General features: G+C 43.9%; 1 protein-coding gene across 2 annotated transcripts; it reads right to left on the bottom strand.

Annotated features, from left to right (window-relative positions):
* Positions 1-199: 199 nt before the first annotated feature.
* Positions 200-9,697, bottom strand: Psme3 (proteasome (prosome, macropain) activator subunit 3 (PA28 gamma; Ki)). Of its 2 annotated transcripts, XM_013037865.1 has the most exons (12): positions 9,414-9,677; positions 8,821-8,895; positions 8,687-8,719; positions 8,515-8,577; positions 8,233-8,337; positions 6,227-6,275; positions 5,584-5,696; positions 5,248-5,316; positions 5,039-5,106; positions 4,890-4,944; positions 4,696-4,782; positions 200-2,414 (listed from the first exon to the last, which is right to left on the bottom strand). In XM_013037865.1, the coding sequence occupies exons 1-12, from the start codon at positions 9,453-9,455 to the stop codon at positions 2,334-2,336; spliced, it is 840 nt and encodes a 279-aa protein (XP_012893319.1). In that variant the 5' UTR covers positions 9,456-9,677; the 3' UTR covers positions 200-2,333. The 2 variants fall into 2 exon arrangements, with proteins under 2 accessions (XP_012893319.1, XP_012893320.1); XM_013037866.1 differs by lacking the exon at positions 8,821-8,895 and having other exon boundaries at positions 9,414-9,697.
* Positions 9,698-13,974: the final 4,277 nt, after the last annotated feature.

Raw genomic sequence — 13,974 nt, 5'->3', positions numbered from 1 at the left:
ACCCTACACATTCTTAAGAGATTAAATGTGACTGAGCAGATCAAGTGTGTAACAGTCCAACAAAGGGTAAAAAGTTGCTAGCTATTGGTAACTAATCTCTTGCAACAGAACAGCAGATATACCTCCATGGTTGGAGACCTTAAAACTCTTTGCAGACAATGAGGGGTTAATTGGAAACCAGAAAGCTATTTGCAAGGTAGAAAGTTGAGGAAACTTTTATTTCAGAGGAGATAAGAATCCTAGGCAGCCCTCCAAGTAATTTGAAACCAAAACCAGGAGTCTCCTCAAGAAATTTAAGACATTATTCAGAGAGGAGAATTAATATAAGGTAAAGAAAATGACTAGGTAGGGTACATGTTGAACAGGTAATTCTTCACATGGAACTACAGCAGCCTCTACTGGCAGCTCATGGGTATCACTGAGGAAGAAACTGGGATCTTGTGCAGGGAGGACAGAAGGCAGCTTAGGTTTGGAAGAGCTAACTTTCCTATTAGTTCACACTGAACACAACCAAAGGACTCACCCTCTCCTCTTTCTCAGCAGAAGCCTGTCTTTCCTTATCCCAGAGACAAGAGGCAGCTCAGTTGGCAAAAGAATACACAATTGGGTGGCTACTGTGTCTGTGGAGGTGGTATCCAAGAATGCATGCACACATCAGTATGTCCCTAGCCACCACAGCATGGCACCAGGGTCTACAGCTTTAGAAAGAGGTCAAAGTACCTGTATTTTTAATAATTTCTTGACATTGTAAAAGAATTTTACATTACGATCCAAGGGTGGTAGGGCGAAGGGGGGCAGTAGAACAATCAAACTAAAAGGGAGATGGAGAAACACATGGTGGGAGGAGGGAAGGGATTTAGTTGGGGCTGGAGGGTGGGTGAGGGGTTCTGCTCAACTAAAATGCTATTGGTTTGTTACTGAGCATATTCATGGGAAGAAAGCATCCAGACTCCTTTTCTACAGAATACTGGGAGCAGAACTGATGCATCCTGGGTGGAAATATGATCAGGGGTGGAAGACAGATATGGGGCAGAGTAAAAGTCAGAAGTAGACACTGAGTCACTGGTAGGCTGACCACAGATATCAACTCTCGTGAGGGGGGAGAATAAAAAAGCTGAAGGATTAACATAAAAGTTGTAACAATAAATGATATTTCTGGAAGATTCAAGAGGCAATTCTATAGTTTGGACCTGCTCGAATTTACACACATATACACACGCGTGCACGTGTGTATGTGCATGCACATACATATACACACTAATTACTGCTTTCCCTGGAAGCACAATACTATAAATAAGAGAAATATTTCCCAAAGGGAAAGCCCAACAGGAGCGGCAGCATCTGGACCTCACAGCTGCAGACACCTCACCCCCATGTACACCTGCCCTGGAAGAAAGCAAGCAGGAGTCAGAGGACCAGCTTTTACATAACACCAAAAATAACTTGAGCCTCAGAGGAAAAGGTCTTCCCCAGTCCTCTGCTTCTCAGCTCTTGGTTCTCCTTCAACCTACCCTGGACACCAAGTGGCTACAATATCAGGAGGAAGGATAAGCCCAGGACTTTTGCCTGGGTGGATGACATTGAGACAGCTGAAAGTTGTCTGTGTGACAGATGGGGGTGGTGGTGAAGGAAGAGGATAGGTTAGGTAATGGAGTAGGAAAATGTATACTCATATCCATATGTGTGTATATGTATACACATGTGTTTGGGACAACCCCAGTTATAGAATCAATTAGGAACATGGCTGAAGACCTTACATATTCCTTATTAGATCAGGTTCAAGGTAGGAGGAATATAGATGGGAAACCCTAAGTCATCACCAGGAAAAATGGGGCAGGGAGGACCACCCAATGTCCCATACAGAAGCAAGAGACACAGCCTGACAGGAAGCAAGATGTCTCTCCCATCTCCACCACCCCAAGTTTCTAAAAAAAACACCTAGCACTTTCCCTATAGCAACCTCAGCTTTTAAACAACCAATCATCAAAAGGAAGAAAACACAAAGCCTAAGACACAGGAGGAGAGAAGGGGAGAGAGAAAACACAAGTATTCTTGTGCCAATATCCTGCACACACAAATCTGGAATTCTCCAGAAATCAGGGCAGGCTGAGTATGGAGTATTAGGGAAGAAGACAGAGTTCCTGAGGCCTGAAAAAAGAGGTAACACATCACAGAACTAGATGAGAGTTTCATTAGACTCTAACTAAAAACAGAGAGGTGTGATTACTATTTCCAGCCAGTTTCCCCATCACGATAGTCATGTAACAAACCAAGGCAATGTCGGTCTTGAGCCAGACTCACAGAGTCCCCTGGCCCTGGCCCTGGCCCTGGCCTCAGTACAGTGTCTCTGCATTACTGCTCCGGGGCCGTTTGATCTTCTCAATGTTTTTCAGGATCATGTCATGTAGAGTTACCTGGGAGAAAAGGATCAGGAAATCACATATCTGTTCAATTTCACTAAGAAAATGAAGACACCATCCCCCCAACTAATCCCTAAGCAATTATTCACATCGTCTCAATCTCACTCTCAAGTCTATATACAGTATGGCTACATTACTTCTATTAAACCCTTAAATTGGGTACAACTGGGTATTGCTAAGGCCCCAGTTGTCTAACACCCCTTAGCACTTAATATACTGAGAATTGAGAACTTTCATGTACTAGCTTTTTTTTTTTTTTCCCGATCATGGGGCTTGAACTTTGGGCCTAGGCACTGTCCCTCAGCTCTTGAACTCAAAGTGAACACTCTATCACTTGAGCCACAGCACCACTTCCAGTTTTCTGATGGTTAATTGGAGATAAGAGTCTGCCTAGGCTGGCTTTGAACTGTGATTCTCTGTTCTCAGCCTCCTGAGTAGCTACGATTACAGACATGAGCCACCAGCACCTGGTTTAGCTTACTTATTTTAAATCCCTTTTTGTGTTGTACTCAGAATTCAAACTCTATTTCAGAGAGAAAAACTTGAAATCTGAGCTTGAACAAGGTCAAGGCTACACATTACAGGTAAGTTTGGTTTCAAACCTACTAAGTCTTCTGACTAAAACCTGCTATATATTTTTGTGTTGGTACTGGGGCTTGAACTCAGGGCCTAGGTATTATCCCTGAGTTTCTTTTTTTTTTTTTTTTTTTGGGGGGGGGGCCCAGTTGTGGGGCCTGAACTCTGGGCTTCAGTACTATCTCTCAGCTCTTCAGCTCAAGGCTAGCGCTCTACCACTTGAGCCACAGCACCACTTCCGGCTTTTTTCCTTTTGCTTATGTGGTGCTGAGGAATCGAACCCAGGGCTTCATGCATGCAAGGCAAGCGCTCTACCACTGAGCCACCTTCCCAGCCCAATCCCTGAATTTCTTTTGCTCAGTGTTAGCACTCTATTACTTGTGCCATAGTGCCACTTCTGGCTTTTCCTGAGTAGCTTATTGGAGATAAAAGTCCCAATGACTTTCCTGCCCAGGCTAGCTTTGAACCTTTGATCCTCAGGCTTAAGCCTTCTGAGCAGCTAGGGTTACAGGCATAAGCCACTAGTGTCTGGAAAAACCCACAATATTTTGTATATATCCTCTACCCACTAAGAAAATAGCCCGGGCTGGAAATGTGGCTTAGTGGTAGAGTGCTTGCCTAGCAGGCATGAAACCCTGGGTTCGATTCCTCAGTACCACATAAACAGAAAAACTGGACATGATGCTGTGTCTCAAGTAGTAGAGTGCTAGCCTTGAGCAAAAGAAGCCCAGGGGATGTGAAGGGTAAACAAAGGAGGAGGATGCAATGCTTGGTAAGAAATGTACGCATTATCCTGCCCATGCAATTGTAACCCCTCTGTACAGTATGTTCACAAATTAAATTAAATTAAAAAAAAAAAAGAAGCCCAGGAATGGTGCCTAGGCCCGGAGTTCAAGCCCCAGAACTCGTGTGTGTGTGTGTGTGTGTCTGTCTGTCTGTCTGTCTGTCTGTCTGTGTCTGTCTGTCTGTGTGTGTGTGTGTGTGTGTGTCTGTGTGTCTGTGTGTGTCTGTGTCTGTGTGTGTCTGTCTGTCTGTGTAGAGAGAGAAAAAAAAAAGCCAGGAGAAAGAGAAAGTGTAAAAGAAAAGAAAAAAGCCAGGCATGGCAACTCAAAACTATAATCCTAGTAACTTATGAAACAGTGATTGGGAAATCACAGTTAAAGGCCAGTCAGTGCAAAAAAACACCTCAAGAGACTCCCATCTAGGCATGGTGGTCCTATCATCCCAGCTACAGAGGAAACACAATGGCTGTGCATAGTGGTTTGCCTGCTACCTCTACAACTCAAAGAAGTACAAACAGGAGAATCACAGATTGGCCCAAACAAGCAATCTTAGGGGGGTAAAGCACCTGCCTAGTGAGTGTGAAGCCCTCAATTCTAATGCCACTTGTGTAGAGAAGAAAAGGGAAAGAGAACAGAAGGCAGACATGCAGGCTCCTCAATGATTTACACTTCTCAGCATGTGGTTAAAGAGTAGAATGTGCTCTATTTTTTTTTTTTAAGATGGGGGTCTCTTTATTAAAAGTTTCCTAGACTGACTTCAAACTCTCAATCTTTCTGTTTCAGCCTCCTAAGTAACTATGATTTATGTCCTTGTGCCTTTCTACTCCTTCTACCTCTCAACTCCAGTTTTTCGCTTTTTTTTTTCCAAAATTCTCAACAGAAATAAAGTGTAACTGAGCAGAATCAAGAATACTCACATACTGATTCCTCAGCTCTGATATGATGAGCCGAAGGCTGATGTATTCTTTTTCATCAATCTCTGTCACTGTGCGGCGATAGTCCTCCTGTGTGTGGCAGAGGAAAAGGCTAGTTACCAAGGCCTAACTGTGCAGATAGGATATTCCCCATAATGGTCTTTAATCCACCTTCAGGCCACAAAACCCTTACTTACCACATGGGGATATTTAGCTATTTTAGAAACCAATTTGGCTCTTGTAATATAATATCTGAAAGTAGAGAAAAAAGACAATAGCTGAAGACCCTGGCCATGATGACCTTCTCACCATTCTCAATTCCTGGGTCAGTCCTAAGCAGACCTACCTAGAAATCTGGTCCAGATAAGATGCAGCTTCACTCTCAACAGTTCTTAGCTCTGCAACTGTTTCTTCCTGGGAGAAAAAAAACAGATGAGTCAAAAGCCACTTCATACAGAACCCCAAAGTTTCCCCAAAGAGAAAGGGAACACAGTCAAGCAGGGGACCTCCCAAATCTCAAACTGTTCTCCCCAGCTGGTAATACAAGCACATTACCTGAATAGATACCCCAAAGTTGTTCCCATCTTCTATCCTGGGAATCAAGAGCTGTACCCACATTTTGACCTGGAGGGCAAGAAGTATGTATGAGTCATGATGCCACAGCCAGATGCTTAGAATTCAAGATACCTAGCCTGGCAACCTCACCTCCAGCCCCTCATCCATCTCTTATCTTTCCTTTTTCTTCTTTCTCTTCTCTCCCTCCTTTCCCCTCTCTAGTGCTAGGAATGACCTAGGGCCTTCCACATACTAGACAAATATCCCAGTCCATCATGTTCCATAGTTCCAGGAAAGCTAGCTGAGGCCAACCCACAGGTTACTATCCCGTCTCACCGTGTTACATTTCTCAATCAGCAGCCGGATCTCAGGTTTTACTTTCTCAATAATGTCCACCAGCTGCTGGTTGCTCTTTAGCATCCCATTGGGCATCACAAACACCTTGGTTCCTGGCAGAGATGTGAAGATCAAATGATTAGAGTGGGAGGAAGCCCAGAGAACCCTCCACCTTATTATCTTCTTCCTCAGATCCATGAGATGCTCCATTGCTGCCTTTTATCTATCTGTCACAATCCTACGTGTCACTACTGTCACCATTTTTTTAAAAAGAGAGATAGGTTTATGGATCAATTGCTTACACTAAAAGGCTTAAGAATAGGACACTACAAAACATATAAAGATTTAACACAGCAACAGCTATGAAAAGGGAAAACATCAAACTGTGACTTCTGTGAAAAACCTGGGATATGTGTGGTCTCTACCTCCAATCATTCTCCTTTGACGGTTCAGAGTTAAATTAAAATCCTCTCTGTAGAGTGCTAGATAATGACTATATTTGAAGAACTTGTGGGTGTTGACTTGGAGATATAAAATCAGATCCTGCTTCCCGACCAGTAGAACACCAGAACTTGGTTTGTCTGTAGCAGACCAAGGTGGTTGGTTGGTAGGATCAGGTAAGTAAAGTAGGAACAGCTCTTACCTTGGAAGGCCTCTTCACATTCATCCAACCTTCGTTTCTTATAAGTGGGCTAAAGATACAAAGAAGATGATTTAGATTGTCTTCAACACTTACTTGCCCATTAAAAGATAACCTTCAAGCAAGTTTAATCTTTTCCTCAACCCTATAGGTTGTCATTACATATAAGACTTTAGAGAAAGGTTCTTGCCCAAAGAAATGTATACTCTAGTTAGGAAGGACAACTTGAAAGAAATATAATACATTAACGCAATTGAGTCCAGGTACTGGTGGCTCACGCCTGTAAATCCTAGCTACTTAAGAGGATGAGATCTGAGGATTGCAGTTCAAAGCCAGCCCTGGCAGGAAAGACCCTGAGAATCTTATCTCCAATTAATCTCCAGAAAACCAGAAGTGGTATGTAGCTCAAAGTGCTACAGTGCTAGCTAGCCTTCAGCAGAATAACTCAGGGATAGCACCCAGACCTTGAGTTCAAGCCCCATGTCTGACAAAAAAAAAAGAAAAGAAAAAAAAAAAACAATTGAAAGCCAGGCACAAGTGGCTTGTGCCTATAATCCTAGCTACTCAAAAGACTGAGATCTGATCTGAGGTTCAAAGCCAGTCTAAACAGGAAAATCCATGAGACTCCTGTCACTAAACACCAAAATTCTGGAAGTAGAGTCATGGCTCAAGTGATAAGAGTACTATCAGGGCTGGGAATGTGACTTAGTACAGTGTCTGCATGAGGCACTGGGTTCAATTTCTTGGTACCACATAAATTTTTTAAAAACAGAAAAAAAGAAAAAAAAGGTAATAGCGTTAAGTCAAAAAGTTCAAAGTCAGTGCCTATGCCCTGAGTTCAAGCCCCAGGACAGCCTCAAAACAAGTGCAATTGAGGGACATAGAGGATATTATTGCCAAAAAAAAAACCTAGAACGAGGCTGGGAAGGCTCAGTGGTAGAGTGCTTGCCTCCCATGTATGAGGCCCTGGGTTCAATTCCTCAGCACCACATAAACAGAAAAAGCCGGAAGTAGTACTGTATCTCAAGTGGTAGAGTGCTAGCTTTGAGCTGAAGAGTTGAAGGACAGTACCCAGGCCCAGAGTTCAAGCCCTGTGACCGCAAAAAAAAAAAAAAAAGGAAAAAGCAACAAAAGCAAAAATGAGAATAAAGGAAATACGTGCAAATTTTTGGCTCTATAAATAAGTACACTATCAATCAACAAACATGTAATCAGCACTTACTATGTGTAAAACCAATACTGTGGCTGAGAATGCAAGAGACAAGACAGTTCCTGCCTTAACACAAAGAGAAGTACAGGGGCTGGGAATGTGGCTTAGTGGTAGAGTGTTTGCCTAGCATGTATGAAGCCCTGGGTTCAATTCCTCAGTACCATATAAGCAGGAAAAGTCGGAATTGGTGCTGTGGCTCAAGTGGTAGAGTGCTGCCTTAAGCAAAAGAAACAGGACTGGTTTAAAAAAAAAAAAGTACAGTTTCATTAATGTTATATAAGAATGTGGATAGGTAACTGATAAGTTCTAGTTCTTAAGAGCACACAGAAAAGATAGGGACTGCAGTTATATAGAAAGAGCAAGTTCTTATCATACAAGACTCAGAGCAGTGAAGAGTAAGAACAATGAATATATGCTAAAAAAGAGAATTTCTTTATGCATGCACACATGCATGCACACGCATACACACGCACATACATACATATATACATACATACATACACACACACAAATAAAAGAAGAAATTCTTGCTGAGAACCATGGCAGGGATGGCAGGGAACCTATAGTTGATTTAGTCTTATTTGAAACTCAAACTTAACACTGAAAGCATTAACATGTGTTCATCTAGAAATTAAAGTAGCAATTATGGTGTAAAAGTATACTAGAATCATCAAATCTATAAATTCTCAGGAATATTCATCCCCACATCAAAATCCCATTTTCCCCTCTGTAAACCCTCAAAGACACTAGGAAATAGGAGAACCTACTGCTTAAGCGCATGAAAATGTAAGACACTTACACCATCCAGGCCATCGTGGCTATTGGTGAGAAGAATAGGGTCAGGGACAGGGAGATTCATGTCTGAGTGGATCTGAGTTAGGTCATGGATGTTTAGGATTGGTTCCTGAAAGAGATACCCACCCCAAAACATTAGTTTTTTTCAGTATGAACAAAGTAGTACTCCATTTGAGGGGAAAGCAATGAGGGTGCTTTACAGTACAAAATAAAATACAATTTACTGCATTTTCCAGGAAGACTAGAGACAAAAAAAAAAAAGGAATTTAGAAAAAATATCTCTCACCTTCAAAAAACTATCAAGTTCTAACAATTTCTTTGGGAAAAAATTTGCCACCAAGTCTTCCGCCTAGATGAGAGAAAATATACCTAAATTAATAGCTGTGGGGCAGATTCTCTGTATAATTATCTTTTCAGAAAACACAATTAACACTCATTTTTCTATTTACTGCACTTACCTCACTTGTGATTCGCTCTCTGAAAGAATCAACCTAAAATCAACAAGAGAATGATGTTTCAATAAGAGAAATGGAGTACAGAACAGAAGCAAGGGCAAGGATGGGGAACACTGGAATCAGCTATTTTCCCTCACCTTGAAATTATAATGAGAAGGTGAGAGGCCCCCAGACTTAAAATATTTTATTTTTTTGAGGACCCATTTCTCCATCTCAGGAGAGGGAAAGTTGGGGCTTGAAGGTAGCACCCGGCTGTCTCCTCTCTGCTCTCTCCTTCTTCCCTACCTCCCTGTGTTTGAAACTGTTTGAATCTGATAAGCAGATAAAGGCTGGGGGATGTGAGCTCACAAACGTGCCATCTCCCACCCAGACCTCGCCTATCATACGAAGCAGGCCAGCCTCCAAGAGCAGGGTCAGCGGTAGCATTCAGGGGCGGGGATGTCTCTGGGCTGGGAGAGTTCCAGCTGTCATAAGCCTAAAGCACGGAGCCCTACACGTGTCCGCAAAGGTCTCCCTTAGGCTCGCCCATTACCAGCCATATAGTACGGAAAGCCACTACACATCGTCCTTTCAATGCTGTCCCCGGGAGTGGGGGGCTGGGCTGAGCCGAGTGGAAGCTCAAAGCCGGTGTCCCCAGGGAAACAAAGACGCCATGGGGCGTGCGGAGCCGCTCAGACTGCTGAGGAGGTTCGAAGCGAGGGATAAAGAAGGCATGGACGGGTGCCGCTACCTTGAGCTTCACTTCCTGATCCACCTTCAGCAACGAGGCCATGGCCGGACCGGGCCGTGTCCGCTCCGCTGGAGACCGGAGGCGTTGTGGGCTCCGGGGAGGGGGCCAGAGGGACCTGAGGAATCTCGGCTTCCCTCGGGACCCGGCCGCCCTCGCTGGCTTTCTCACTGCTTGCTCGTTCCTTCCCTCCGTGCCGCCCGTCCGTCCGCCCGCCGGTCTGCCTGCTGCCTGCTGCCTGCTCCCTCCCGTGCTCGCCCTCCCGGCTTTCGCCGCTCACGCCGGAAGTTGCGTCACAGCCAATGGCCAGGGCTCCTGAGAAGATGCGCACGTGCTCTGCGCAGCCGCGCTGAAGCTTTGCCCTGGCCGCTCCGGGAGGGGCTCATGACCCCCCCCCCGCAGGTGTCCGTGCTCGGGTAGTGGTGAAATGAAAGGGGGGCACTGGGGGATCGGAGTTGCTGAGAGCAGTCTTCTGAGACTTAGGAACTATAGGGTCTTTTGTAAGCCCGGAACTCGCCTGCTTGGAAGGTATCTGAGCCGCAGCTGGAACAGGCCTCGCTGTCGCATCCTAGTGACGTGGGCCGGAGGAAGCTGGCGGTCTGAGTGCTGAGTTCTGGGATCTAGAGTGCGCCTCCCGCTTCCTTCTTGCTTGGGCCGAGGCCTAAGTGTTTAAGCTACAGCCAAACAGAAAACAAATTCCGTTGTATCAGGCATCCCCCGGAATAGTTCTGCACCACTTTTCATAAACCTTCTGACCTCAGAGATAAACTGAAGGGCAAATTTATGCCCTTTGCCCAAAACAACAGGGTGTTTACCACAAATTCTGGACCAGAACCCAGATCTTCTCACTAGGACAAAAACTGTTCATTTCCCCCAAAGGAAGTTCGAAATGGTATCTCTTTGCTCACCAATTAAGTCCGAAATTGTATCTCTTTGCTCACCAATTCATATATCTCATTGTCTATTCCATTCAGTAAAATGAACTGGGCGACTGCTAGGCTCCAGAACAGCATTGTTCCAGAGACTAGAAATGAGTTGAGTTTGTGTTTAATAGAAGAATATGGAAGCTGAGCATTGTTGACTCATGCCTTTAATCTTAGCTACTTAGGAAGCTCAGATACAGAGGATCAGGGCCCAAAGCCAGCCCTTGAGGTTCTCAGCTCCAAAATAACTAGCAAAAGCCTAGACGGGGAAGCATGTCCCAAATGAGAAATCTGGAAGAGACCTCACTTAAGGTAAAATGGCAGACAAATAATAAGATCCAGATGGAATGAGGAAGTGGGTCAGGACCAAGGAAATGTGCCAGATGGAACACTGGGAAACTAAGGGTTCTAGCTATTCTGCTCATGTGAACATTTAAATCATGGTGCAAGAAAGAGACAGCCAATCAATCAGTTCCACAAAATGCAATAACTAATCCAAAGTAACCTAACCAAACACATAGAACCCCGCTCCCAACTCTGTTTTCACATCGCTGTGCCTCTTAGCTAGCTAGCTACCCTGTCTGTCTTGACCAGTGTCCTAATAAACTTTTTCATATTCTCCTGTCTTGCTAAGTTGTGTGTGTGTGTGTGTCTGTGTGTGTGTGCTGTTCCTAAGGCTTGAACTTAAGAGTCTGGACGCTATCCCCGAGATTTTGTGTTCAAGGTTAGTGCTCTGTCACTTGGAGCCACAGGACCATTTTTGGCTTTTTGGTCATTAATTGGAGATAAAAGTCTTACTAACTTTCTTGCTCTGGTTGGCTTGGAACCTTGAGCCTCAGATCTCAGGCTCCTGAGTAGCTAGGATTATAGGCATGAGCCACTGGCACTTGGTGTTGTTTTTGTTTTGTTTTGTTTCGTGTGTATTTTGGTGTTTTGTTTTGTTTTGTTTTTTCCCGGTCGTGGGGCTTGAACTCTAGGCCTGGGTGCTATCCCTCAGCTCTTCAGCTCAAGGCTAGTGCTCTACCACTTGAGCCACAGTGCCACTTCCTGCCTTTTCTGTTTCTGTGGTGCTGAGGAATTCAATCCAGGGCCTCATGCATGCGAGGCAAGCACTCTACCACTGAGCCACCTTCCCAGCCCTGCACTTTGTGTTTTTGTTTTTTCTGCTGGTCTTGGGGCTTGAATTCCAGGCCTGGGCCCTGTCCTTGAGCTTCTTTTGTTCAAGGCCACCACTCTACCACTTGAGCTGAAGCACCACTTCCAGCTTTTTTGAGTATTGGAGATAAGAGTCTCAAAGAGGGGCTGGGAGTGTGGCTTAGTGGTAGATAAGCATGTGTGAAGCCCTGGGTTCCATTGCTTAATACCACATAAACAGAAAAAGCTGAAAGTAGCACTGTGGCTCTAGTGGTAAAGTATTAGCTGGAAGCATCCATCACTTCCATCCCAGGGGACTACACAGAAGCAGGCAGGCACAGGAGAAAGATTATTACAAAGTTTATTAGAAGAGCTATTTTCACCAGGGAGAGAACACAAGGCAGCAGGATCTGAAAGGTAGGAGGTGAGGTAGTTGGGAGTTCAGGTGGGTCTGGGTGCAGAGAGGAAGGGGCCAGCTATATGGTGGGAACTCCAGGGCAGGGAGGGGCTCAGTTCTGGGTGGAGCTCAGAACCAAAGGTGGGCATAATACTTACACTAGCTTTGAGCTAAAGAAGCTCAGAGACCATGCCCAGGCCCTGAGTTCAAGCTGCAGGACTGGGGGGAAAAGGTCTCAAGGAGTTTCCTCTCTAGGCTGGATTCCAGCCTCAATCATCACATCTCAGTCTCCCGAGTAGCTAGAATTACAGGCAGGAGCCATGGGTGCATAAGACTTCAGCTCCAGGCTAGGAATGTGGCTAAGTAGTAGGGTGCTTGCCTAGCATGCATGAAGCCCTGGGTTCGATCCCTCAGTACCACATATTCAGAAACAGCTAGAAGTGGCACTGTGGCTGAAGTGGTAGTGTTAGTCTTGAGCAAAAGAAGCTCAGGGACAGTGCCCAAGTCCTGAGTTCAAGTCCCAGAACTGGCCAAAAAAAAAGACTTCAACTCCAAATAGCCATGACAGTAGAGTACGAAACAAACAAGTAAACAAGTTCAGGGATACCCTGAGCTAAAACCCCAGTAGCCCCCAAAATACATATGCACATACATAAATGCATATATATATATATATATTAAAAAAAACTTTGAGGGCTGGGAATGTGGCCTAGCATATATAAAGCCCTGAGTTCAATTCCTCAGTACCACATACACAGAAAAAGCTGGAAGTGGCACTGTGGTTCAAGTGGTAGAGCGCTAGAGCACTAACCTTGAGCTGAAGAGCTGGGGGGGGAGGGAAGCACCCAGGTCCAAAGTTCAAGCCCTACAAAAAAAAAGAAAAAGTTTTTATTTTCAAACAAAGTGTAAGAAGACAGACACACATTCTTTCTCTTCTATCCAAATGTTGTATATAATACTCCACCAATTTGTTTAGTGAACAATGGTAAGTGCCACTATATTTAATAAGCACTATTCATTTTAGGGGTTTTATAAATGGCATGTGGTCACCAATGACTGGTCTTACCTTAAATTCATGTCCAGAATTATTGTGAGTGCACAATACTGCTCAAGATCCTACAGGTTTTCTTAAAACACACTACAAATGGCTGTCACACTTTCTCATTTCCCAGAAGATGTATACGTATGCTTTTGTCTATCTCCTCGTTTGTCATTCTATTCAAAGCCACTGTCATCCTTCTCTAAGACTTTTACAACAGAACCCTATCTGGGCTCTCCATTTCCACTCTTGCCACTCCCTACTATGGTATTCTCCATGAAGCAACAAAAATTATCCTTTGCAATCTCTACCACAGACATGGTTCCATCTATTCAAGTTACATACACATATACAAATATATGCGTGCACATATATATGACCCAGAAATCTCAACTTTAGGATGTACCAAATAGACATGAATAAATTTATTCACCAAAATACATGAACAAAAATGCTCACATCAATGTTATTCACAATAACCCTAACTGGAAACTACCCAAATGTCTCTCAACAGAATAGATCTACCTTTTAATATAGTGGAATGGAATACTAACAATATGTTGACAACTGATAAAGTAAAACTACACAAATAAAATGTATGTATTTCAATAAGGTAATACTAAGTGAAAGAACTAGAAACAAGAGTACATAATGCATGATTCCATTTAAATGAAGTTTAAAACCAGTTCAAATAGTCTAGTCAGAAATGAGGATATTCTTTATTCTTGGGTTGAGTTTCAACTGATAGGGGTTTTAAGGGAGAGGAGTGATGCTAGTTACACGGGTAAATTTATTTTGTCAATTCATTAAATTCTATACCTGTGATCTCTATGCTTTTCTCTATTCTGTCATTTATAAAACAGAGTCTCTCTGATACCTAGACTGGTATCATACTCCTCTGCTCAACACCTTAATAATAACAACAAAATTGTATTTTAAAAGTGAGGGGCTTGTGGGGGGGGCAGGGGAGGCTGGGAAGGGATGTGAACGGTAAACAAAGGAGGAGGCTGCAATGCTTGATAAGAAATGTACTCATTATCTTGCCCATGTAATTGTAACCCCTCTGTACAG

The sequence above is a fragment of the Dipodomys ordii genome, unplaced genomic scaffold (genome assembly GCF_000151885.1).
Source record: "Dipodomys ordii isolate 6190 unplaced genomic scaffold, Dord_2.0 Scaffold7, whole genome shotgun sequence".
Lineage (NCBI taxonomy): Eukaryota > Metazoa > Chordata > Mammalia > Rodentia > Heteromyidae > Dipodomys > Dipodomys ordii.
Note: the sequence above shows the minus strand (reverse complement) of the source record. Positions and strands in the feature narration are given on the sequence as shown.

Excerpts from the sequence above, each read along its gene's own strand:
- Psme3 (XM_013037865.1), bottom strand. The coding sequence starts at position 9,455 with ATGGCCTCGTTGCTGAAGGTGGATCAGGAAGTGAAGCTCAAG. Across the intron at positions 5,697-6,226 it reads ATGTGAAGAGGCCTTCCAAG|GAACCAAGGTGTTTGTGATG; the intron begins GTAAGAGCTGTT and ends CATCTCTGCCAG. Across the intron at positions 2,415-4,695 it reads CAGAGCTGAGGAATCAGTAT|GTAACTCTACATGACATGAT; the intron begins GTGAGTATTCTT and ends CTTTTCTCCCAG.